The sequence below is a fragment of the Vicugna pacos genome, chromosome 10 (genome assembly GCF_048564905.1).
Source record: "Vicugna pacos chromosome 10, VicPac4, whole genome shotgun sequence".
Lineage (NCBI taxonomy): Eukaryota > Metazoa > Chordata > Mammalia > Artiodactyla > Camelidae > Vicugna > Vicugna pacos.
In genome coordinates this window covers 69392398-69415889 of record NC_132996.1, presented here as the reverse complement: position 1 = coordinate 69415889, position 23492 = coordinate 69392398, and the positions used below count along the sequence as shown (strand labels likewise).

Sequence of the window (23492 nt, the reverse complement as noted above, 5' to 3'; positions counted from 1 at the left end):
TTTAGTGCTGGGGTTGACACGCTTCACGTCTGTCTGACAGAGGCATTCATACTAACCCTCCCTGCTCCCGGAGTTGTGAGCATTAGTAAAAGTTTATTTATCCAGGGTCCTTGGTGTGCTGGCGCTCCTAACTCCCAGCCGCAACCCCAGGAAGGTGTCAACCACGGTTTATAGACGAAAAGATCGAGTCTCGGTAACTCGCTCAAGGTCAGACAGCTTGGTACGGAGCAAAGCTCAACTAAAGCCTGCGGTCTCTAGAACCTCAGAGATGAGGTTGTTAGAAAAAAACATCCTGACCCTTTGGGCGCCCAAACAATCCCAGGATGGGAGAAGCCCATCTGGGCTCAGCTGCGCGGGACCAGACATGAGCGAGACACACAGAGACACACACACCGCCCCCACTCACTCGCAGCCTCTCCTGACCCCAACCCCAACCTAGAGACCTACAGACGCTAGGAGCCTTCCGCCTCCGTCCCAAAACAAGCCCAGCTCAGAGTCAAACCGTCTTTATTTCTACAGCAACATCTGAAAATAGAGAGCGGCCGCCTCGCCCCCCACCCCTAACTGGGGCAGCCCCTCCTGCTACAGGGGGCCTTCACTGCCCCTCGCAAGTAGCTGCAGGCGTGGGAAGAGACGTGGCAGGACGGCTCTGAGGGCGGTGCCCGGGGCGGGGTCAGGCCGTGCCTGGTGGGAGGGGCAGTGCATAAGGCCGGGCTGTGGGGCAGGGCCCGGAGGTGAGAGGACGGGCAAGGGGCAGGCTCTCCGTCCTGGGGCACAGGGCGATGGCGGGGCAGGGCGCTCAGAGACCGGGAGGAACCCTTTGGGGAGGCGCCGCCCCGGGAAATGTGGAGCCTGGGAGATACCACCGCGCGGAATGGGGGTGATTAAGGCCTGGGCGGTACCACTAGAGAAGGGCGGGGTGAGGGGAGGCCCGGATAGTACCGAGGACTGAGGGGAGGGGTGCGGCCAATAACTTATTTCTCTATATACAGATGCAACGGCCTGGGGAGGGCAGGAGTGCTGAAGGGACCTTAGGTGCTTAGTGTTCTTGGCTCCCGGGTCTGCGGAGGGCGGGCCACTGAGTCTCTACCTGGGAGACACTGGCCAGCCCCTCCTGCTGGCCCTGAACCTATGGAAGAGGGGCCCTGCTGGAAGGAATAAATAAGGGGTAGAACTGGAGCGGGCAGGCCCAGCCTCCAGCGCTCAGGCTGAGATGACAAGGGAGGAGGTTACCCTGAGATTGAACAGAAAAGACAGGGGTCCTTGGGAGACACAAGAGGGGCAAGCAGCAGGCCCATGCGCAGGGCTGGGGTGGGGACAGTGCCCGGTGGAGGCTCTGGTGACGGGCTGCCCTTCAGGATTAGCCCACGAGGGAGCTTCGTCGAGAGAGGTCCATGGAGCTGGAGCTGAGGGTGCGGCTATCAGAGAGGCCTGTACCTCCAGGCTGTGGGTAGAGGGGCAGGTGGCTCAGCCTTGTGCTGCTGCCACTTTGTGCTTCCCTGGCCTGAAGGGGCCTGACTAGCCAGAGTCCGTGGGGCTCTGACATGCCCACCCACCGCCGCAGTTACTATGTTGGCACTGGCTGCTGGCAGGCAGGAGCTGGTCTTCCCTCATTTGTCTCCCCAGTGTCCAGCCCAGAGCCAGGCCTGGGATAGAGACAGGAAGTGTTGCTGGATGAACAGACATGCTTGAGGAGAAGCTCAGCAGGTACACAGGACAGGCAGACCTTGGGCCCTGGGGCCTGGGCCTCAAGCTTCCCAGTGCTGACAACCACCCACTCATACCTGGACTGGCTCTTCCACACTCTTGTTGAGGAAGTTGAGGGAACTGGCTCGCTTCATCCTGAGGGAAAAGGACAGTCAGGATTTGCCCACAGTGGAACTGGAGGAGGATAGGGGAAGGGGTCAGGTTGGGGTGGGGAGGGAGGCTGATGGGAAGGGAACAGATCTGATGGGCGGTAGAGCTTCAGAGGAGGGAGTTCACCCTGGGTCAGGAGCTCAGCTGGGGTTGGCAGGTTGTTGGGTGGGGGCTCACCTGGGGTTGGGGGGCTCCTGGGGGCCACTGCCCTGCAGCTTCTTCACCAGCATCTCACTGCTGCGCCTCAGGGCATCTCGGAGCTTCCCAAAGGAGCCGCTGCGCCGCAAGGCACCACTGCCGTCCTGTGGGGTGGAGAGGCTCATCTCTTCGCCACACCGGCTACACAGCCTCCTGGCCCAATCTAGCCCCTAGACTCACCCCACTCCACTCGGCTGCAGGCCCTGCCTCCTCGAGGTCAGACTCAGACCTAGCTCCAGCACCGCCAGGTGTGTCTCGGCTGCTGCGGCGGTCTCCCCGCCCACCACTGCCATCTTTCAGCAGTTCCACCACCTTGGTCTGGCTTGCAGGGTCCAGGCCCTGAGGGAGGACCGGGTCCATCAGGTGGAGCAGCGGACCCTGACTGAAACACACACCACACAGGGCCACAGCAGGTCCCTGCCCACACGCCTCGTGCCTGAGCCCTACCTGCTTGCGGCTGCGGCTGGCACAGTCCTCCAGTGTGTGTGCAGCTTCTAGCTTGCCCTGGCGCCGGTACAGGGCCCCCAAACTGCGCAGGGTGGTGTTGACCGTGGGGCTGTGGACGGGGAGCAGGAGAGTCTCAAACTCCGTGTGTTCCCTAGAACCAGGGACCATCCTGACACCCAGTCAACACTGGGCCCTGAGGAACCATTCAGCCAACCAAAATCTTGTGTGTTGAGCCCTGTGCTAGGTCCAACTGGATCCACCTATCCTGGGGAATCATCCCAGGGTCCTAAGTGAGATGTTGCCACCAGAACTAAAAGCTGGGAAACCCAGGAGCAAGATAACCAGGCTATCCCAGTACAAAAGGCCTTCTTGGGACATGAAGCCTATGACCTGGGCCTTGAAAGACGAGCTGACAGGGAGGAGGTGTCTGTTTTGGGGCTGAGCAGTATGGAGGTGGAGCCTCACTGGGGCCCCCACCCAGGATGCTATCTTCCTGCTCTCTGCTCTACCAATGGTCGGCCCTGCCCTGCTGTCCTCACCTGTCTACTTTACAGGCCTTGTACCAGCTGCCATATTCCCCATAGGGGGTGCTGTCCCGGCGCTTATCCTAGGGGAAAAAATGGTCAGAGGAGGTGGAGGGAGGCCCTCCCCTCTACACCTCCCTAGCCTCATCCTCCCTGCACAGACACCCGCCCCAGCCCTGCCCCACAGAGCTACCTTGCTCTCCTCCCGTTCCTCTGCGTGCATCCAGATGGGCTTGTTGTCCCCTGCGGGGAGAAAGGGGGCTGTCATCAGCCACCACTAGAGTAGGCCTCTCCTGATTGGGCTGGACACAGGACTGGGGTCTGGGGAGGTCATGGGGAAGGGAACCCCAGGAGGACCAGGGTTGGGCTTCACTGAGTGAATGAATGAACAAGAAACAGACCCAAAACATCACTGACCCTCCTCTGCAACAAAGATGAAGGTGGCACAGGCCTGTTCTAGAGGGGCTTGTGACAGGAGGTTGGGGACTGCAGACCCCACAGCCTGAGATAATGCTTGGCCTGAATGATGGGCTAGGTTGAGGAGTTCCAGAGCAGGAAATGACTGACCACTAGGGGCCAGAAGGTGGCTTCCCAGAGTGGGAGACATCTGGGCTGGGCCCCCATGGAATGCATGAATTGCCCAGTGGAGAAAAGGGAAGATGCTCTGGGCCAAGAGCACGGGGCTGCAAAGGGAGGGTACTGCGTGGGTTCTGCCTCCTGAGAGGCTGCATCAACTGGGTGTGTGTGCTCACGCACACGCAGGAGTGGTGGCCGATCAGCCAGCTAGACCCCAGGCATGAGGCCTGCCCGGCTGAGGTATTTGCCCTGGATACCGATGGCTGACAGGGCCTAAGCTGGGTGAGCTGGGGCACAGGGCAGCTGTGCTCACCATTGACAGAGCCAAACTCCTTCTCGTGAGCACGGGTGAGAATCTCCTTGTACAGGGTCTCTGCATCCTGGTACTTGCCCTGCTTCAGGTAGCAGGAGGCCTGGAGGGGCAGGGACCAGGGGGTGAGCAGGAGGCAAGGAGTCGAGCCTTTTCCTTTCCTCCCTCCACCTCCCCCCAAGCCCAGGACACCAGGTTGTTCTTGGTCTTGGCCACATTGGGGTCGTCAGGCCCAAGGCATGTGGCGTAGATCTCCAGTGCCCGCCGGTAGTAATATTCCACTTCCTCAGCTTTGCCCTGGTTCTGGCACAGCAGGGCCAGGTTGCTCAGCTGCTTGGCCACATCTGGATGGAACTTGCCCAGAACCTAGGACAGGAGCAGAAGCCAGTGGCTGGGCTCAGGGCCAGCTGAGGTCCCCCTGCCTGCCCAGCTCACCTGCCTGCACAGCCCTGCCTGTGCCCACCTTCTCCCGGATCTCCAGGGCCCGCTTGCACAGAGGCTCAGCCTCCTTGTACTTGCCCCGCTTGCCATACAGGACCGCCAGGTTGTTTAGTGTCGCAGCCACCTAGGAGGTGGGAGAATGGAGGCTCCGTGACCCAGGACCCTGCTCGGCAGTGTCTCTGGGACCTGGGAGCTGCAGGGGTTAGGGGAAGCCCCCACTTCCCAGCCACCCTCACTCACAGCTGGGTGGTCCTTGCCCAGTGTCTTCTCTCGGATGGCCAGGGCATCATTGAGCAGGTGGGCAGCCTCCTTGTATTTGTTCTGGTCCCTGGGGGCAGGTGGGAGCAAAATGAAGGTTCTCCTCCTACCCAAGGCCCGCCTCCTGGAGGCCCAAGATCCCTGTGTTCACACTCCTCCCCTATTTACTGATAAGTGAGTGTGTTGGGGTGGAACCCAGTTGTGGGGAGATGTGGTCAGCCCCTGTGCTCCAGGAGCCTGAGGGGGGCTTTGAGCAGGAAGGGCATGCCATGCTGGGGTACAGGCCAGACTCCCCCGATCCCACCCTCCCCACCTGGTGCCCAGTGCCCCCTGTCCTCTATTCACCAGGGCCTTTGCTCATGCTGCTCTTTCTGCCAACCCTCTCGTGTCCTGGGCAAACTCAACTTTCACCAAAGGCCCTCCTTAAGCCCTGGTGCCTGGAGAAGCCCAGCATCCTCATGGGCGCCCCCTCCCTGGTTAATCCAAGCCTTTCTCGTCCCCTAGACCGAGGCTTACTCACATCTGTAGCCCAGGCACCCTGTAGGTTCAGCCCTCTCTGGGGATAAGATCCTCCTCCCGCTGTCACCCAACTGGCTGGTGGAGCCCAAGGCTGGCCCACCATAGTCACTGAAGATTTGTGTCCCAGGGCTGGAGCCTTTGGGCAGAGAGCTCCCATGGATGACCATAACCAGAGGAGCCCTCACCGATAGACCAGCGCCAGGATGTTCAGCATGGTGGCCACGTCAGGGTGGTCATGGCCTGATGTCTTCTCCAGGTCCTCAAGAGCCTGCTTGCAGAGCGGCACAGCCACCTCATAGCGGCCCTGGGAGGCGTACTGGATCACCAGGTTGTGCAGGGTACGGAGCCGTGCCGGGATTTCATAGCCCCCATGCTGGGCAGCTACATCTCCTCCTCCGGGGCTGGGAGCTGCAAAGTCAAGGGCAAGGTGTCAGATGTCCCAACTGGCCCCTCAGCTGGGCTGGCACATGCCAGCCGTACCTTTGACCCACCTGGCAAGTGGTTCTGGGCGAGTCACTAACCCTCTCTTAGTTTCCCCATCTGTAGAGTGGGTCTTGTCACCCCCCAGAAAGCTGTGCATCCCAGAGCAAGTCGCCTAACTTCCGAGCCTCAGCCTCCTCAGCTGCAGAAGGCAGGCTCCAAGATGCACTTGACACGATCAGTAAGGCTAGCGCTGGTCCAACACTCAGCACTGCACACACATCCTCCTTTAACCCTCATGGTATACTCAGAGAGGGAAAGAAACTCTACCAGAGGTCACAGAGCAAACAGTGGCAGAGCAGGGCTCACACCCAGGTTGGGCTGCTCCAAAGCTCTGAGCTGTGATGCCTGCTCCTCGTAAAACTTGAGGGGATGAGAGGCAACGTGTAAAAGCTGCCTTTTAAGCTCTAATGCTGGGATGTTATAATCAGACACAAGGCAGGAAAGAACATGGCAGCCACTCAGACCCCGTTTCTTGTGCCCTCTGGGTCCCAAGGACCAGAAGCTTCCACAGCCCTCCTTTCCCCGCCCCCAGAGCCAGCCAGCTACTCTTCCACACCTGGGTTCTGCTCCTCTTCATTGGGGAAGAGGTCATCCAGAGAGTCTTTGGGGACATCCCCCTTCTCCTCCTGGGGAGGAAGACAGGATGAGCATCAGGGAAGGAGGCAGCCCAGCATCCACCCCCTGCCACCCCTCCCTGCTCCCAGGCCCCCCTGCCCAGTGGCCTAGTAGCAGGGCTCACGCTGGGGGAGGTGTCCTCATCCAGCTTGCGGATCTGGCTCATGAACAGCAAGTGCTGCTTCTCCTCCTCGAGCTGGGCCACAGCCTGCTCGCTGCGCTGCAGCTTCTGCTGTGTCCCCGCCAGCTCCTCTCGCAGCCACTGGTTCTCCTGCACCAGGCGCCGCACCTGAGCCCGCAGCTTCTGCTTCTCCGACTCTACAGCCCCAAGGTGGCTGGACAGTGCCAAGATCACCTGTGGCAGCCAGCCGGACGGAAGGTCAGGGCCCTGTCCACCCTGCAGCCTGCACAGCAGCCTGGGCCTCCTGGGGCACCCGCACCCAGTGAAGAGCCAGGCCCAGCTCTGCCTGTGAGGAGCTGCAGGACTGAGGGCCTCAAAGTTCTCCTCTCATCAAGGGAGTTGTGCCCCAGGGCCCCAAACAGACCATACATAGTCTGAGACCTGAACCCAGGAGGCCTGGTGATCTCCACCTCCCTTCTGGAGTCAGGAGCCCTGGGCTCCCAGGCTGGCTCTGCTAGACTCACAAAAAGTCCATCCCCTTTCCTAGGCCTCCAGCTGGTCTTCTGCATGGACGATCATTCTGATCATGATTAGCACTAGTTGCGGTGCTGCCCCTTCCCCGAGCTGTCTGTTCTCTTTCTATCTCTCCTAGGGGCTGTACTCAAGCCCCTGCAGCCACAGCCACTGCACCACTGCCCCTGGCCCAGGGCTAGCGCTTTCCTAAAGAATCCTGATTGTGGCTAAAGGGCTACCAAAAGGCCCCACCCTGGCTTCTGTCAAGGGTCCAGGGCAGCCCCAGAGCTGCCCTTCTGCAGCTCTCAGAGAGGGAAGAGGTGTGTCCCAAACCCCCAGATTATCTGGGGAACCACAGAGAGAGGTAAGGGGATCCAGAGATCTCAGCCTCAGCCTCTATCCCTCTCCCCAAGCTCCATAACTACTTTTCTGAGCTTCCACGCTCTTCCTGCCTGGAGGCCTTGTACAGGCTCTGCCCTTTCACCATCCTTCATGGTCAGGGTCATTGCTGCAGTGAAGCCTCTTTCCTCTTATGCCCTCTGCCCCAGGAAAGCAGGGCACCTCCTCCTCCCTCCACACCATCCTGTTGTCCATCTGTGCTGGTGCCTGCACACTGGGAGGGGCCCCCATGTGTTCATCTCTGTACCTGGGAGTCAACTGGCAGAGGAGTGAATGACCAGCACATTGCCCTTTCAAGGGGCCAGGCAGTCTGGGACCCTGTGCTTTCCAGTTGATTAGCAAAGGCCTCAGTAACAGGTGTTTTCACAACTACTAGCTTTAAAAAAAAAAAATCCCTCAACAGCCTGGAAGTATATATGACAGATGGCACAATCCTTACTTTAAAGACAAGGAAACCAAGATGATACCACCTGCCCAGGATTCACGGAGCCAGGCAGTGTCTCAGCCAAGATCTGAGTAAGCCAGGCCTCTTTCCCCGAGAGCCTAACTCCATGTCCACCTCAGTGCCTCCTGGACATCTCCACCTCCATCTTGGCAGTCCCACCTTAAGAGGCTGAAACAGAACTCCTGATCCATCCAGTCTCTCTCCTCCCCTTGATTTGTTCAAACCACAAACCTGGGAGTTACCCTGCCCTCCTCTCTCTCCCTTATTCTACCCCCAGGCCCTGCTGGATCTGCCTCCGTAATGTCCAGAACTGGGACCCTCTTCACCACCCTCATGGCCACCCCTTTACTCTAAGCCATTTCTCATTCGAATTCCAACAGTGGCTTCCTAACTACCTGCTACCTGCTTCCACCCTGACCCACAATGGTTCATTCTCCACACCTCAGCCAGAGAGTTTTGAAAATCTAAGTCAGACTGTGTCCCTTAAACCTGCCAAAGGCTTCCTGATTTCCTGAGAATAAAACCCAAATTAAGAAGGCACAGCATAGTCTGGTTTCTGCCTTCTTCACAGGCCTCTTCTGTCCCTCTCTCTTACCCCAGGAAGCTCCAGTCAGGTCTTCTCACAATTCTCCCACCACAACAAGATCTTTTCTTTTTTTTAACAAGATCTTTTCTACCTCAGGACCTTTGCACATGCAGCCTCTCACTTGCCTCCTTTTTCTGGCATGATGCTCAGGTCTTAATTTAAATGCCATTTCCTCAGAAGTCTTGCCTGACCAATAGATAAGACCTCCTACTCTAAGCTGTCACAAGATCTTGCTCTTTTCTTTGGAGAACTTATCATAATATTGAACAAATGTATGTGTGTTTCTGACTCTCTTCCTGCTGGACTAGGGCAGGGCTCTTGTCTGGAGGGGACTCTCGAGCTCCCCCACGCACACAGTCTGCCTTGTTGGACCTGTATCCCTGCACCGGACATATTGCCTAGCACATAGTAGGCACCTGATTGTTTTCTGTTAACAAATGAATAAAAGAATGAATGGGGGTAGGGTGTTTCCTAAGGATTTTTTGTTCTTCTAGGCCTTCAGTCTTTGGTACCTAGTAGAGAAGCCAGGGACAGGTTCCGCCTGGGGGCTAAAGGATGATCAGGCTCTCCTGGGGCCAGGCAGGCTGCATCTCCAAAGCCCATCCATTTTTTCAACATATATTTACTAGGATCCTACCATGGGGCTCCAGGGCACAGGTGCTTCCCTGTTCAGATTCTGTTACTACATTGCCAGGATTCCTCTGAAAGGCTCCATCCCTTCCATGACCTCCCACCTTAGCACCCCAGATCCGCCTACCTGGGCCTCCCCCAGACCCAGCTCAATTGCCTCCAGGGAGCGGCGCAGAAGGACACAGCGCTCCTGTGAGCCGGGCTCTGCCTCACCAGCTTCATGAGCGACCAGGGGAGCAAGAAGGGCACGGTGCTCCCCGCGCAGGGTCTCCAGTCCTTGGATGACGGCCTTGGTGCCCAGCACGATCTCATCCTGGCTCAGCTTCTCCTCCCGAGGAAGCACCATCGTGGCCATGGCCGTGCCGCCTGTGAAGGCGAGAGGACGGGCAGGGGGGTGCCGGGCCTGGGGCCAAGCCGCCGTCTGCCCCGGATTAGGTAAACACTTAGGGTCCCTGGACGCCTGGGTCCCCCGGGTGCCCGGGTCCCCCAGTCAGCAGCCCCCACCGTGCCTGCGCTCGGCCTACAGGGGGCGCGCCCGGCTCATCTCGGCCGGGGAGACGCAATGCGGCGCTACCGGCGAGGCTGGACCCGGATTCGGCCCAGACCACCGGCTTAGGCCGGCTTAGGGGACTCAGTCTCGGGGCTTCCCCGGAGACTCCTTTAGTCAGAGCAGGGCGCGCCTGAGGACGGGTCCTACGAGAATCGTGGGGGAGGAGGTTCACTCTCGTGCAGAGATTCTGATTTCTCTGGGAGATCTGGCCCCAGCCCCCTCGGGCAGACCCCTCCCCAGCAGGCAGGCCGAACCACTGAGCCCCTCCTCCTGGGCAGGCCGACTCTGGGAAGACCCTCCCCCTAAGGAGCTGAGTTCTCCGGTTCTCCATCCTCCCAAGGCCGCGACCACAACGGCCCCTCCCATAGGCTGGCAAGACGCTCTGCGGACCCCTACCCTGAAAGGCCGAGCTCCCGCCCCCGGCCACCCAAGACCGCGCCCCTTCCCCGCGGGTGGGCCTGGCCCTGCCCCAGGCCTCGCCCACGACGACCCCACCCCTAGGCCGACCCAGAGCCCCCTCTTCCCCGCCTGATCGACCTGTGCGGACCTGCGCCTCCTGTTCGGGCCCGCCTCCCGCTTGGGCTCCGGATCCCGCCCCGCTTCACCCAGACCAGCAGCCGTGAGCGGGTCCCGCCGCCTCCATCCCGCCGGCCTTCCCAGCAGTCCCTGCGCTGCCTTAAAGGTGAAGCCACTACCTTGGCGGCGTCGGAGGAGGCGAAACACTTCTCCGCCCGCTGGCTGCCTTAAAGGAGCACGCCGGCTGGGCCTGCTCCAGGCAAGGGGGAAGGATCTGGGGCGTGGTCAAGGTGGTGGGCGTGGTCATCGAGGGCGGGGCGTGGGCTCGCCAGGGTGTAGATTCTCTACCGCTGCCTCCCACGCTTCTGCGGCCTCCGCTGCCTCCGCTGCCTCCGCTGTAACCCTCCCCGAGGACGCAGGGGTGTGGACGCGCTAGGGAGGATGGGCACCCGAACTTACTCTGTACCGCGGCCAGAAAGGACAGCGGGACTAACTGAGGCCGGGGGAGAAGGCTCAGCCCCCTCGGAGTCCAGAGCGGGACATTTGACATTTACTGACATTTTTTGAGATAGTTGCTACTTTCTGAGAGTTTACTATGTGCCAGGCGCTTGGATGCCTGAAGTGCTTTAACTCATTTAATGCTTACAAAGACCGAATAAAGAGGGCACTGCTGTTGTCCGAATCTCCCAGATCAGACCCCAGATTCATTTGCCTCTAGAGACTGGTTATGCCCCACCCAGCTATTTCGGAGCTGTCCTCCTCATGTAGGGGATTCGTGGCATCTTAGGGCTGCTTCTTGGGGAGAAGGGACGGAGGCTTCTGGCCTTAAGGGAGAAAAGGGGGCCAAAGGGCAACCAGGCATAGGCTGAAACAGACCCATGACCCTGTGGGTGAACCACAACGTATACTCTTGGTCGGATGATCAAGACAAGGTGATGATGTTATTTGGAGCTCAGATGAGATGTCTCCCTCAGAGAGCACTTCCTTGATTCCCAGCCCCTATGTAGAGCAGCCCTCCAGCCCATCACATGCACCCATTCAATTCTCTCTGTAGCATTTATTGCTTCTAACATTTTCTTTGTCAGTTTCTTTCTCCTCCCCAGAATGCAGGCCAAGATCTGCCTATCTTGTTCACCTCAGAGTAGCTCCTGGCCAGCCACATAGCAGCACTCAGTAAATGTTGGTTTTTAAAGAAGGCAGAAGGGTGCACCTGCTGGCCCAGGTTTTGATCTGGTGCTCTGCAGCCCTGGGTTGCTGGCTACCCTGGTCCTGCTTCCACTGCTTCCAGGTCAACATCCTAGTGGGTAACAGCAGGATAACCACCCTGAGAGACAAAACCTGCCTGGCACTTGTACCCAAGTATCTGGGGAATTCCTCATGAGTCGGGCTGGGTTCAGACTCAGACTCTACCAGGTTCAGTGTCCTGGTGGATATGAGAATCCTCTCGGTGTCATCTCTGACAGAGAGATGGTCCAGCATCCCCTCAGCTCAAGTACGTCCTGTGACACAGAGCTCACTTCATTCTGCTGTGAGATGGCTCTAAATGTTAGCAAGTTTTTCCTTAGATAGCCCCAAAGTACCTGCCTGCAGTGCTCAACCACACCAAACTGAAGCTGTGTCCCCAGGAAAGATAGTCCACTCCCTTTTGCCAATGAAGATATTTGGAGACAGTGATGGTCCCCTGCCGCTCCCCACCCACCCAGTGTTCCCCCTACCTGGGCTGGCAATCCTGGTCCCTTCACCCACTCCTGTGCGGTTTCCTGACCCTTCCCCCTCCCAATTCCTCTTTTCTGGGTGTGGTTTAGCACGTCAGTCCAGACACTGCCTCAGGATGTGGTGCTCAGTCCAGGGCCCAGGAATTCAGGCAGGGAATGAACGGCACAGATCACAGAGGGACAGTCTTCCCCCCTAAGAAGCACACCACCTGTCCACCGTGAAGCCGAAAGTCAGGCTGACTTTGACAGCCACCACACTGAATATGCACAGGGTAAGCTTGTCAGCTAAAACCCTAGATTGCATGCATCCCAGTTATATCCAGCCAGGTTCTATTCCCTGATCCTATGCTTCTGCCAGTGATTTTTTTCCCAGTGATTTTTAAAGGTAGTTTATACATTCATATGATGCAAAATTCACAAGGCATATGCAAGTTACGGTGAAATGTGGTTCTCTCTCACTGACCGCGGTCCTCAGTCGTGCAGCTCCCCTTCCTGGAAGCACTTGCTGTTACCTATTTCTTGTGTCCATTGATTATGTTGTTTGCATCAGAGCAGAGCTTGTTTTTATCCTTGTCAGTTTCGCTGGGTCAGTTTTCCTCCAGGGCCCTGAAGGTTAGCGTCTTTTGCATTCAGGGTCTGTCATCTAGCCTGCACGTCAGCCCTGTCTCCCAGAGTCACACTGGCTGCAATGTGATAAGCCAGCCTCTGTGCAGAGACTCCATCAGACCATCACTGCACTCCCAGCTCGCTGGCAAGTTCATGGGGAGGAAATGGAGTCTGGAAATCCAGTATTCTTAACAATCTGGGTTTCGGAATCAAGCTCTTGAGAAGGAACTTTGTTAGAAGGCCTCCTGCTAGAGATTGGAATTCAGTGGTGCCAGGGCGGGTCTTGGGCCTCTCTTACTATTTTAAAACTTCCGTGGTGCCTGTGATGTGCACCCTGGGTTGAAAGCCATTGCTTAAATGTCTTTGTTTTCAAGGTAAGGAAAGTGAGGCCCAAAGAGGGGAGGCAGCTGCATGATGTGACCACTGTGTCCTTCTTTAATCTACAGTCCAGGCCATTTTGTCCCAGCATGGAAGGGGAAACTGACCACACAGAGTAGAGGTCACAAGAACCGAGGTCAAGTTGCTTGTTCACAGCCACAGGAAGCCCAGTCCCACACACCCTCAACACACAGCCTCAGAGGCACTGAATGCCTGTGCCACATGCACACCTCCACGTGTGTGGGTTTACAGGCCCATGTACCCAGGTACCACACCTACCCAGGTGCAAACACACCCACACCTGAGTCTTTCTCCTCTTGCACTTTTTCTCCATCTAATAAAGGAGCACATTCCTTTTATCACCTTTTTCTGGGTAAATGGAAAGAACATTTTTCAGTCTCCCTTTGTGACTTTTGCTGGGTTTTTGCTCCAGCCTTTCTGCTAGATCTCTGCAGGCTGCCGTGGTTTCTTTGTGGTTCTCTTTAGGCATCTCGCCCTGCTCCTCCCTGCGTGCCGGGTGGAGGGAAGGCTGGCTTCCCTGCCGGGTTCTCTGGCTCTTATCTTGCTTTCAGTTCATAACCTTGCATGTGTTCAATCTTTGCAGCCACTCAGCTTTTTATCTTGTCTCTGAGGATTATACTGTGCGTTCCCCAAGGAAAGGGACTGTTACTTCGCCCTGCTCTGTTCTGTGCTCCCCTCACCACTGCTGGTCTGGTGCCAGGCTGCCGCTGGGTGCTCAGTTAATGGGGAGGAGAGGAAGGAGTCCATGCCCGATGGTGATTCAGCTCCTTATGCCATCTTCCACAGAGCTCATCAGCTTGCCCCCACCCTCCCCCCAAACCCATGTCTGGGATAGTTGTTCTTGCTACTTTGAATATTGTTCTCTGCCTGAAAATCACTCCCACTGCTCCCACCCCTTTTCCTTGGATCCCCGGATGCACTCATCCCACTGAAATCTGCTTTCTTAAGTGAATCTTTTTCCTTTGGCTAGCTTCATTCCTTTTCTTTGAAGGAGTGGTGGGGGTGCATTTTTGCCAAGCGTATCATTCCCTTTGAAAGGTCAGCGGATTCATCCCGAAGGGCTCAAGTTTGGAGGTTCCTTAAAGACCATGTCTCCCCCACGTGATGGGCAGCTCATCACTTCCTGAGGGGCCTGGTCTCCCGTGGACACCTCTGGTTGACAGTTTTTCTGCCATTGAGCCAAGAATCAAGCTCCCCTGAGAGTCCTGGTTTCTATCCTGGCAGCCACATGGTAAATCTGCACCCTACTTTCCTTGTGGCCTCCCAGCCAGATCAGAGGGGTCCCTGTCCTGCTCAGCTGGAGGCACAAGGGCTTTGAGGGACAGTCTCAGCCAAGTTCAGAGCCATGTTTCTCCATTTGGCAGCTGGGGAGCTTTCTGCATGCACTCTTACTTCCTCCATTTCTTCATCTGTAAAATGAAGTTCCTAATACCTACCTCATTGAGTCCTCGAGAGAATGGAACAAAATAGCAGACTTAAGATCTTAACATTACACCTTGTACATCGCAGACACTCTTACTAGTAGTTATTTATCATCATCATCAAGCTTACTAGTTGACAGACCGGGTGCTAGTGAATGAAGAGCAAAGAAAAAAAACGAAATATAGGGCAGTCTCTGCTTACGGTGTCATTGGAGAGAAAATGCATTCAGAATGAAAGTGAGCAACAAATGAGGAGGCAAAAAGAAAGGTGAGTCTGAATGTAACAGGTGCTAAGATGTTTGGTGCTGGCAATAGGTGCGGCACATGGTCTGGAAAGAGGAAGCTCAGCCTGGCTGGGAGTGATCTCACCCTCTCCCTGGGGTCAGCTCTTCTATAGTTAGGGATGCCCAGCTCCTCATCCAGTCCAGAGAACTGCCCTGAGCTCCATCCAGACCTACATATTCAACTCCAGCTGGACGCCTACCTCTGAAGAGCACACCACCCCCCTTTGCCCTAAACCCACCATCTTCCACCCGGATCTCCTCCAGCGATGCTCCACCATCTGCCCATTCACCCAAGGGGGGCCAGTCCCCACCCTCAACTCTCTCTCCTTCAATCCTGTTTTCTAACCAGTTACCTGCGCCTGTTGATTCTGCCTCTTAAAAAGGACTCAAGTCTCCACTTTCTTCCACCTCTTCTACCCTTAGCCTATGTCTTCATCACATCCTGTCTAAGTTACTGTAACACCCTTTGAACTCTTCTGGTCTTCAAGTCTTATTTCTTCCAGCATGTTGTAGCAAAGTGATCTTTCTAAGTTCCATCGTCTCACCTTTCTACCTGAAACCGTTGATTGGCTCCCATTGCTCTCAGGGTGAAGCACACAGCACGGAGCAGTAGTACTATCTGCAAGCTCCTCAGTGCCCCGACCGCTTCTCTCCTGGCCTGTCACCCACCATTCCACTCGCCATTGTTTTTTAGCCACACCGTAACCACATGTGAGTCTCAGAATAGGCCAGACTCTCTCTTATCTCTAGTTTTCGCTGCTTCCCGTAACAGAACATCCGTCACGTCAGGCATCTTTTGCTCAGACATCATCTCCTTTGAGACATCTTCTTGGACACCCATTCCAGGCTGGATTAGCTGCCCCTCCTGTGTGCTCCCAAGCAAACTTTCATGCCGTGTGGCAATTGTCTATTTGTCTGTCTCCCTGACTAGGCTCAGAGTTTCCATATAGGTAAGGACACAGCCCTGTATTCATCCACGTGTCATCACACCTAGGACAGGAACTGGCCCAGAGCAGGAACTTAATACACTAGGGCGGCTGGATGATTGGGAAGTCGGGATGTGAGTAAGACCTTGAGAGATGGTCTGGAGTCTGATGACCTAAGTTAGAGATTTGGCTCAGTCTGTGTGTGTTGGTCAAGGTTGGGCTCACCCCAGCTCACCCCTTTGTCTAGTCGTTGAGCGTTTGCCATATGCCCACGTGATGGGGGTTGAGGCACAGCCATTAGGCAGCCCCTGTGCCTGCCCTCCTGGAGCTCATACTAACCTGGTAAAGACGTTTCCTGCAGGTGACAGCGGACGTCCCCACTGAAGAAAGGGCTGAGGCAGAGATCACAACAGGGTTGTGGCCAGGGTGGTTGGGAAGACTTCTCTGAGGAGGTGACATGTGGGCTACCCTCCAAAGGAAAGGGAAATGCTCTGTGGGGTGGGAGAGCAGGTAAAGTGGGGCCCCTGTGCGAGGAGGAGGGATCCAGTTACTGAAAGATCAAGTGTGGCCTGAGGGTGGTGAGCCCTGGGAGTGGGGAGGGGAGCAACTTGACGTGAAGATAGAGGGATAGCAAAGAGGTGGGGCGGGCACGCAGGCGACTGACTGGGGATTGGGTGGCTGTGCTCAACGGCATCAGGAAGCCGCTGAAGGACTCTAACCTGGGAGGGAGGTGCTCTGGGCTCACCTCGGGATCCGCGCTGGGGAGGCAGAATGGACAGCAGTTGCTGAGATGACCTGGGATGACTCGTTGGCTTCTGGCTTGAGTAATAGGATGGATGCTGATGCTACTAAGACTGTGGGGGATGGAGGGAAGTCAAGAGTTTTGTTTTGTCTGTATGAGGGTTTGAGATGCCTGGGAGCATTCAACTCAAATAAAGGAATGAGAGTTGGGAGACAAGGCTCTCTGATTTCTGGCTTCCTCCTGGGTAAAAAGGAAGTATCAGCCGAATCGATTTCCTAGAGCTGCTCTAAGGATTCAGTGAAATAAGCCCCGAGAAGCACTCTGAGCGGCCTGGCTTAGAGAAAATGCCCGCAGGTGACCTGAAAGGGCAACCCCCGCCATCCGTGCTTAGACACAGCAGTGGGTGAGGAAAAATGTAGCAGTTGCAAACACCCATCTGAGGTCTGCTGGACACAAGAATTCTGGGTAATGAAGGGAAAACTCCTCACTCCCTAAGGGTGGGCTGTGCCTGGTGACTTCCTTCCGAAGAGCACAGTTTGGAAAGAGGGTGACACTGATATCACTGTCTCAGCCAGGTCATCAAGGCTCACATCGTTGGGGATGTCATGCCCTGACGATGGCATGTACTCTCTATAGGATGCACTGACAAGTCCCGATCTGGGGGCATCCTACAAAATTCCTGACCAGGACTCCTCAAAACTGTCAGTGTCACCAAAACAGGGAAAGTCTAAGAGAATGTCACGGTCCAAAGGACTAGACGGAGTGTGGTGTCTTGGATGGGATTCTGGAATGGAGGAAAGGCATTAGGGAAAAACTAAGGAATCTGAGTCAAATATCGACTTTAGTTAGTCATGATCATTAGACAAACGTGGACACTGATGTAGCACGTTAACAACAGAGGCAAGTGAGTGAGGGGTGAATGGCAACTCCTGGTTCTATATTTGCAACGTTTCTGTGAATCTAAAACTATTCTAAAATAGTTTATTTAAATTAAAGATAGAACCAGGCTGGAGTTGGTGTGTAAGGACAGCTAGGAGTTCTTCCACCTTTGGCATCAAATGCCACCCCTTCGCCTGTAGAGAATGTTTCTGTCTCTGGCAGCTCCACGGGCCGCTCGGCTCTGGTCCGGCCTTCCCCGGCGGTGACTGGCCAAGCTGTCCCCGGGGGACGTCGTCCACCTGAGCTGCCTCGCATTTCAAATCCTGGGAACCTCACCCTTCTCTCTTCTCAGATTAAGAGTCTGCCTTCCTACTCCATGCATATGAGAAAATCCAGGTGTCCTTTGGGCTGAGGCATCAAAGTGTCTGAGAGGCAAGTTGTGAATTAAGGACCTTGTACAGTCCAGCAGCACAAAGGCTTCTCGTTCATTCTGTCAGCAAATATGTACTGTTTACCTAAGATGAGCTAAACGGTCTCCTGGGTGCCAAGGATAGAGCAGAGGAAAAAAAAATTAAGTTCCTGTTTTCTAGGAACTTATATTCTAATGACAATGAGAGACAAAGAATAATTAAATGCCAGGGAGTGGGAAGTGCCAATAAGAAAAATGAAGGGTGAGAGAAAAGCAAGGTGCTATTTTAGACAGGTTGAACAGGGAAGGCTTCTCTGAGGTGACATTTAAGCCAAGACTAGAGTGAGGGAGAAAGCCACGTGGACAGAAGGGCAGGAGCAGGATGGGCAGGGGGGATGGCTTGTGCAAAGGTCCTGAGGCAGGATGTGCCCGGGGTGTCTGGGGAATGTAGAGGAGGCCAGTGAGCAAGGTGCAGAGTGAGAGGAGGTAAGATCAGGCTGCTCCAGGGAGGGCGGATCAGGGAGGCCTTATAGGTTATGAGGAGGGCCTTGGATTATATTCTTAGTGGAATGGGAAGCCATTGGACAGTTTGGATCAGTAATTTAATGCGATCTACTTAACGTTTTAAAAGGCTTTCTCTGGCTATTGTGTGGAGAATAGATTACAGGAAGATGAGGTGGAGGCTATTATACTATCCAGGCGGGAGGGAACAGCGGCAGTAAGAGTGGTGAAGAGCGGCTGGGTTCTGGATCTGCCTTGAAGGGAAAGCCTGCCGATGTGCTGCTGGACTGGATGCTGGGTATGAAAGAGGAGTCACGGATAACTGCAACGTTTTGGGTCTCAGCAGCCAAAGAACGAGGGAAGAAGTCTGTGCACAGGGAGCATCTGCCCCCCAGGGCTGGATGAGGGGCTGGGGGCGCAGAGATGGAGCCCCGAGTTCAGTGTTCTTCCGAGGCAGGGAAGGTAAGGAGGATACGAGGGAGGCCTGGAAAGAGCAGCCAGTGAAGCGGAGGAGAGCAGGGTGCTGTCCTCGGGCTGGACCGAGGGGAGAAGGCCGTGCTAGCAGGGAGTGTGTGCATCAGCTGATCCTGGCCAGTCACACAAGGTCCTCGGTGACGTTGGTAAGGGAACTTCTGATGGGGTTGTGAGGAAGAAAGCCTGAAGCAGTGGGAGGTGGAGACTGGGAGCGGAACAGCCAGCTCTTTTGAACCATTTCGCTGTAAGGGGAACAGAGACATGGAGACAGGGAGCTATTAGTGCATTTGCACGTGGATGGGAAAGATCTGGTAGGAAGGGGGGACCGATGATGCGGGAGAGAGTGGGCAACAGCGGGAGTGCATCCTGGAGGAGGTGGGAGGGACCCTGGGGGTGGGAGCAGGGGCTGCGTTGATGCCATAGGCAGGAGGCTGAGGCTGGGAGTCGACGCTGGTCAGCAGGGAGTTCCTGCGGACTCCTTACTCTCACCCCGCCACCTGTTCCCCTTCTTGGTTCTGAGCTGGGACCCCAGTCTACTTGTCCCACCCCATCCTGCTGGGGACTCCCACCGGCCCCCAGCTCCCCTGGCCCATCCAGCCCGAGCTTCGCAGGTGCTGTGTCTCTGGCTCAGGCAGTGTGCACGTCCTCTCCAGTTCACCCCAGACTCCGTCTGCTTCTTGTGGCATTTCCCTCATCAGCCTGATCGTACACCTTATTCGGTAACTAACATGCAGACGACATTTCTGGGACACCTTCTGATACCTCACTGGATTCTTCCCCTTGGGAAGCAGCCTGAGTTCCATTTTCCCAGCCCAGAGAGCTTGGGGAACCAGTGACAGGCTGCCCCATTTGGCCATCCACGCCTCTGTGGCCGTGTCCTGCGGGGTGGGGATGCCAAGCACCCACCCCCACCCCGATGCAAGCCCCACTTCTGGGCACTTATTCACTAGAGGAGGCTTGGCGTGCAGGCCTCTGTCCTGGGAGCACGTGAAGAGCCAGGCGTCCAGGGAACAGGGCTCCGACTGTTTGCCACCTCCAAGGTGACGGATGGACAGGAAAGCGAACTTGATGATGGACCCCAGCTCACCTTCTCCACCTGGGCCCCAGACTTCTTCACCAAATTCCAGAAACTATAGCAGGATGCCAGCCTAGCAGGGGGAGAGAAGCCAAGTTCTAATCTTCAGTCAGAGTGGACACCACTGCCACTACCTTGGGAGGTGGGATTCGGGGATGGTGGGGCCCAGAGAAGAGTGGGGTTTCAGAGCGGGAATGGCGTTACTTCTGTTCCTGACTTCTGCTTGCTGCAAACTGGGCAACGTACCTCAGGCCTTTGTTTGTACAATCAAGAAAATGGGAATTTGCTTCTTTCCAGCCAGTTCCTAGTTGACTTTGAGTGGAAGTGGCTGCACTGTGTGGTGGGAAGGGAGTGGGACAGAGCCCGCATCACAGTGAGAGGCACAGAAGCCTGAGGCTTGCTCGTTGGTAAGAAATCACCAGTTTATTGAATGAAAAATCCAACATCCACTCAGTCCCTCCCATCCCGCCCCTCTCTCCGGCCAGAGAGCAGCACAGCCCAGGAGACGCTCTGGACAGCAGGGCTGAGCCGGGGGAAGGGCTGGAGGAGTTCGGGGGAGGTATGGAGAATGAGAAAAACACTTTTCAAAATGAAGTTCTGTGCAAAAACTTCTAGAAGGGCTGAGGGGACAACGGCAAAGCTCTGGAGGTGCTGGCGGGACAGAGGGCTGGCAGGAACTCCACCCTCTGTGCTCAGCGCCTCCTGAGAAGGTGGATGGTGGGGCTGAGGAGGGGCTCAGACCCCCGAGGCCGCAGAGAGAGGGAGGCCTGGCTGGGAGGACCACAAGTGAGGAGGGCAGAACAGACCAGGGAAAGGAGACAGATGGACACGTGGGAAGGGGCTGGGAGACACAGACAGTATGCTGTTGGTAGGGATCTGCTTCCCGAGTCCAGAGTTTCAAAGGCAGATCTGTGCTGGGGAGGAAAGGGTGGGAGGCTGGGAAGGAGGGTCACCCACAAGGGGGAGCCCCAGGGACGGGACCGCTGCCCAGGTGAGTCACACGGAACCACCAAGAGACTGGCTGTGCAGAGAACCAAAGAAACGCTCAGGGACACTCGCGGCATCTACAGGGGACCTGGGGGCGGTGAAAGCCGTGCACAAGGGAGGCCACGAAGGCCCCTCCATCCCAGAAACACATGCGTTGTCACAGAAACGCTGTCCTTGGTGTAAGAAAGGGGTAGGAGCTGCCCCTGTGGTTGGGGGCAGGGGTCTGTGCCCCTCTCACCCCACAGCAGTGGAAGTGGCCCCGGGCCCCACTGGACGGGGGGGCAGGCTAAGTAGCGTCTGGCAGGTGAGCTTTAGAAAACGAGACCCTGGAGGCGGTTGGGGGGGAGGGGGAGGCCAGGACTCCAGGTTTCCTATTTCCAGGAGGGGAACCAGTGCCATGTGGGGAGGAAGCTGGAAGTCAGGTGAAGGAAGGCCCAGAGAACTCGATTCCAGGGACCGGGAATGAGCGCCGAAAGGCAAAATCAACATGCCTTGGGCCTGGAGTGGAGGCACAGGACGAAGAGGGGTGGGGAGGGGGCTGCCCAGGGGTGGGACCGAGCAGTGAGCAGGGGAGCAGTGTCCCCAGTGGCAGTGTCCTTCAGGACTGGGCAAGGGAGAGGCAGGCCCCCAGGCCAGGAAAGGGGACACTGGGCCGGGGCCTGCTGGCCTCCCCCTGCCCGCAGGCGGTGAGGCTGATGGCAGTGCCAGAAGGGAAAGTGGCCAGAAGACAAGCGCCCTCAGGTGGCCTTGCTGCCACTGAACAGTCCCACGGGGAAGTGCTTGACGTGGGTGGGCCACTGGGACGCCAGCTGGAAGAACTTGATGTCACTCCACTCGACTCCGTCGATGGACACTGGGGGTGACAGGGGAGGTGAGGGGGTGACCAGGGCTGCCAAGGCCATCCTCCCAGGTTCCCTGCCCCCGCAGCCCCCGCCCGGTGCCCCACGCCCTGCCTCCCCCGCACCTCTCAGCATGGTCTGCTGCTGCTTGGCAGAACAGATGAGGCGGCTGATGCCTTCGATGACCTGGCTCTTAGAATCCACCTCCTTTTCTCGAGGTTTCTTGCTCAGGAAGATGGTGGGAACTGGAAAGCAAGCAGGAACCACCTCTGTCACAGCCCCTGGAAAAGCAGCCACACCCTCTCCCTGCCCACTGCCCCCTCTTCCCGCGGGAAGGGAGGTGATTTGCAGAAAGCCGGTGTTTCCTCCCCTGCTCCCTGGCTCCGGGCTGTGCATCAGGATCTCCAAGCTCCTGCCCAGCCCCTTGCGACTTTAGCTAAGTTTCTGCTCCTTTCCCTGGACCTCGATATCTTCTCTGAATAACAAGGACCTGCGGCCAGGTGGTCTCTGAGTCCCTTCCAGCTTAGAGGCTCCTTGCAGCCAGTAGGGCAGGGGGTCTCCTCCCGGCTCGCTCGCCTGTGCAGGGCCGAGTCTGTGAGGCTGTGTTTGCAATAGCTCTGCCGCGGGACGCCCTAGGCAGGTCTCTGGGTGCAATGGTGCAGCCCTGCGCCCCCAGGGGACTCTGGGAGCAGAGGCACGAACAGAAAGGCTCAGCTGCTTTGGAAGGGCCCAGAAGAGGAAGGAAGGGTCCAGCAGCTAAGATAGCCCCTTCCTGACAGCTGGGGGTGGGGCTGGGAGGGCCCTAGAGTCACCCCGCCCTGCTGCTGCAGGTGCACAGCCAGACGTGCGGGTTTACGACGGGAACTGACTACAGCGAGGGCTGCCCCTGCGTCAGCCGGCTTGTGAGATGCCTGGCTGCCTTTCCCAGCAGGGGCCCCGGGGCCACCCCAACTCCACTGCTGGTGTTGAAGCCGCCCTCTCACCCAGGATGGGCATGATTCCCCTTAATTCTTAAAAATAACTGTGCCCTTTGCTCATGAAAGCTTGCGTGGCCTCCAGGGCTGGGTGTGAACGCTGTGCTCCATGGGGCCAAGGTGCCCACGGGGATGTCCTCCTCTGTCACACAGCCCATCCCTGAGGGCAGTGGCTGGAAAGCCTTCCTTCTTCCCAGCAGCACTAACTGCCTCGGCCCCTCGGGCACTGACACTCAGCAGGCAGCGACCAGTGACCCCCTGAGGACCTTGGTTTCCTCTGTTACAGAAGGAAAGGCCTCGTCCCACAAGGTGAAGCAGGACCCCTGTGGGACCCCAGGACACAGGTGCTGTTTCGCCCTCATCCAAGGTCTCCCAGAAGCAGATTCTGTCCCAGACCCTGAGAGAGGAGACGGGGAGGCCTGGTGGCCCTAACTGTCCCTGGCCCCAGAGGTCACTTACCTTTCTTGTTCTTCTCTTTGGTGACCACGGTCATTGCCATGGTGCCGGAGAGCTGGGCCTCCCCACCATGCGGCAGGCGGGAAACCTGCACTGAGCGGAAGACACTCTTGAGGGTGTTCTTGGAGCTGGCGTCCCTCTTGTCACCTTCCCTCCTCCGCTCCCCAGGGTGGCCCAGCCAGTAGTCCACTTGGAGGCCAATCACATCCCCATATGGGCTGTTGGGGCTCCTGGAGAACGGGTGACAACAGGGAGGAGGCTCTGCCCTCAGTTCCCAACCACAGGGTGATGGGGTGGGGCGGGCACCACGGGGCTCAGGGAGGGGCACCAGGAGGTGCCAGGGAAGTAGCACCAGTCACACAGAAGTGGCTGGTGTGGGAGTGGAGGGTCAGGCTGATCCGAGGACAAAGCCAGGAGAGGATGAACACCTGAGTCTCCATGAGGGAACAGTGTAAAAAGAGGGAAGCAGGAAGGAAGGAAGCTTTACGAAGGAAAAAATCACGTATGCACACACGGACACACACACAGATACGCGCACACACACACATACACACAGACACTCGCATACACCCAGCAAGCAGGGCCAGGGCAAAACCCCACCGGGACGGGGGAGGTTAAGAGGGCAGAGGCGGAAGCACCTTGGCGGCTCTGGAGCAGCCCCGGGAGAGCTGATGGATGCCGGCCTGCGGCTTTCTCTTATTTATGGCACTTCTAGCTCAGGGATAATTTTAGCTCCGAGGGGAAAAAGAGCCGATGTTTCCTTGAAAGGAGGCGTCAGACACAATAGGTACACAGGCTACAAAAGTCATCTGACATT

The 23492-nt window shown here is 56.9% G+C and overlaps 2 protein-coding genes across 7 annotated transcripts in view; both read right to left on the bottom strand.

Annotated features, from left to right (window-relative positions):
- Window positions 1-490: 490 nt before the first annotated feature.
- KLC2 (kinesin light chain 2) lies at window positions 491-10234 on the bottom strand. Of its 6 annotated transcripts, none has more exons than XM_072970357.1 (16): window positions 10168-10234; window positions 9050-9288; window positions 6353-6583; window positions 6170-6239; window positions 5316-5538; window positions 4594-4681; window positions 4376-4477; window positions 4105-4278; window positions 3916-4015; window positions 3220-3269; window positions 3042-3109; window positions 2503-2611; window positions 2236-2394; window positions 2035-2159; window positions 1785-1842; window positions 491-1444 (listed from the first exon to the last, which is right to left on the bottom strand). In XM_072970357.1, exons 2-16 carry the CDS (start codon window positions 9275-9277, stop codon window positions 1361-1363), a joined length of 1869 nt encoding a protein of 622 aa, XP_072826458.1. In that variant the 5' UTR covers window positions 9278-9288; window positions 10168-10234; the 3' UTR covers window positions 491-1360. The 6 variants fall into 6 exon arrangements, with proteins under 6 accessions (XP_072826458.1, XP_072826456.1, XP_072826454.1 ...); XM_072970355.1 differs by having other exon boundaries at window positions 9050-9325; window positions 10020-10195; XM_072970353.1 differs by having other exon boundaries at window positions 10020-10195.
- A 9987-nt stretch (window positions 10235-20221) lies between these two features.
- PACS1 (phosphofurin acidic cluster sorting protein 1) overlaps window positions 20222-23492 on the bottom strand; it is a 131233-nt gene continuing 127962 nt past the window's right edge. Inside the window, exons 22-24 of the mRNA XM_072970339.1 lie at window positions 22679-22905; window positions 21371-21490; window positions 20222-21259 (exon numbers count right to left, since the gene is read on the bottom strand). Of these exons, the coding sequence (XP_072826440.1) occupies window positions 21144-21259; window positions 21371-21490; window positions 22679-22905 (463 nt within the window). The 3' untranslated portion in view covers window positions 20222-21143. The remainder of the gene's footprint in view (window positions 21260-21370; window positions 21491-22678; window positions 22906-23492) is intronic.

Excerpts from the sequence above, each read along its gene's own strand:
- KLC2 (XM_072970357.1), bottom strand. The coding sequence starts at position 9,277 with ATGGCCACGATGGTGCTTCCTCGGGAGGAGAAGCTGAGCCAGGATGAG. Across the intron at positions 4,682-5,315 it reads ATCCTGGCGCTGGTCTATCG|GGACCAGAACAAATACAAGG; the intron begins GTGAGGGCTCCT and ends ACCTGCCCCCAG. Across the intron at positions 3,110-3,219 it reads AGGAACGGGAGGAGAGCAAG|GATAAGCGCCGGGACAGCAC; the intron begins GTAGCTCTGTGG and ends TTTTTCCCCTAG.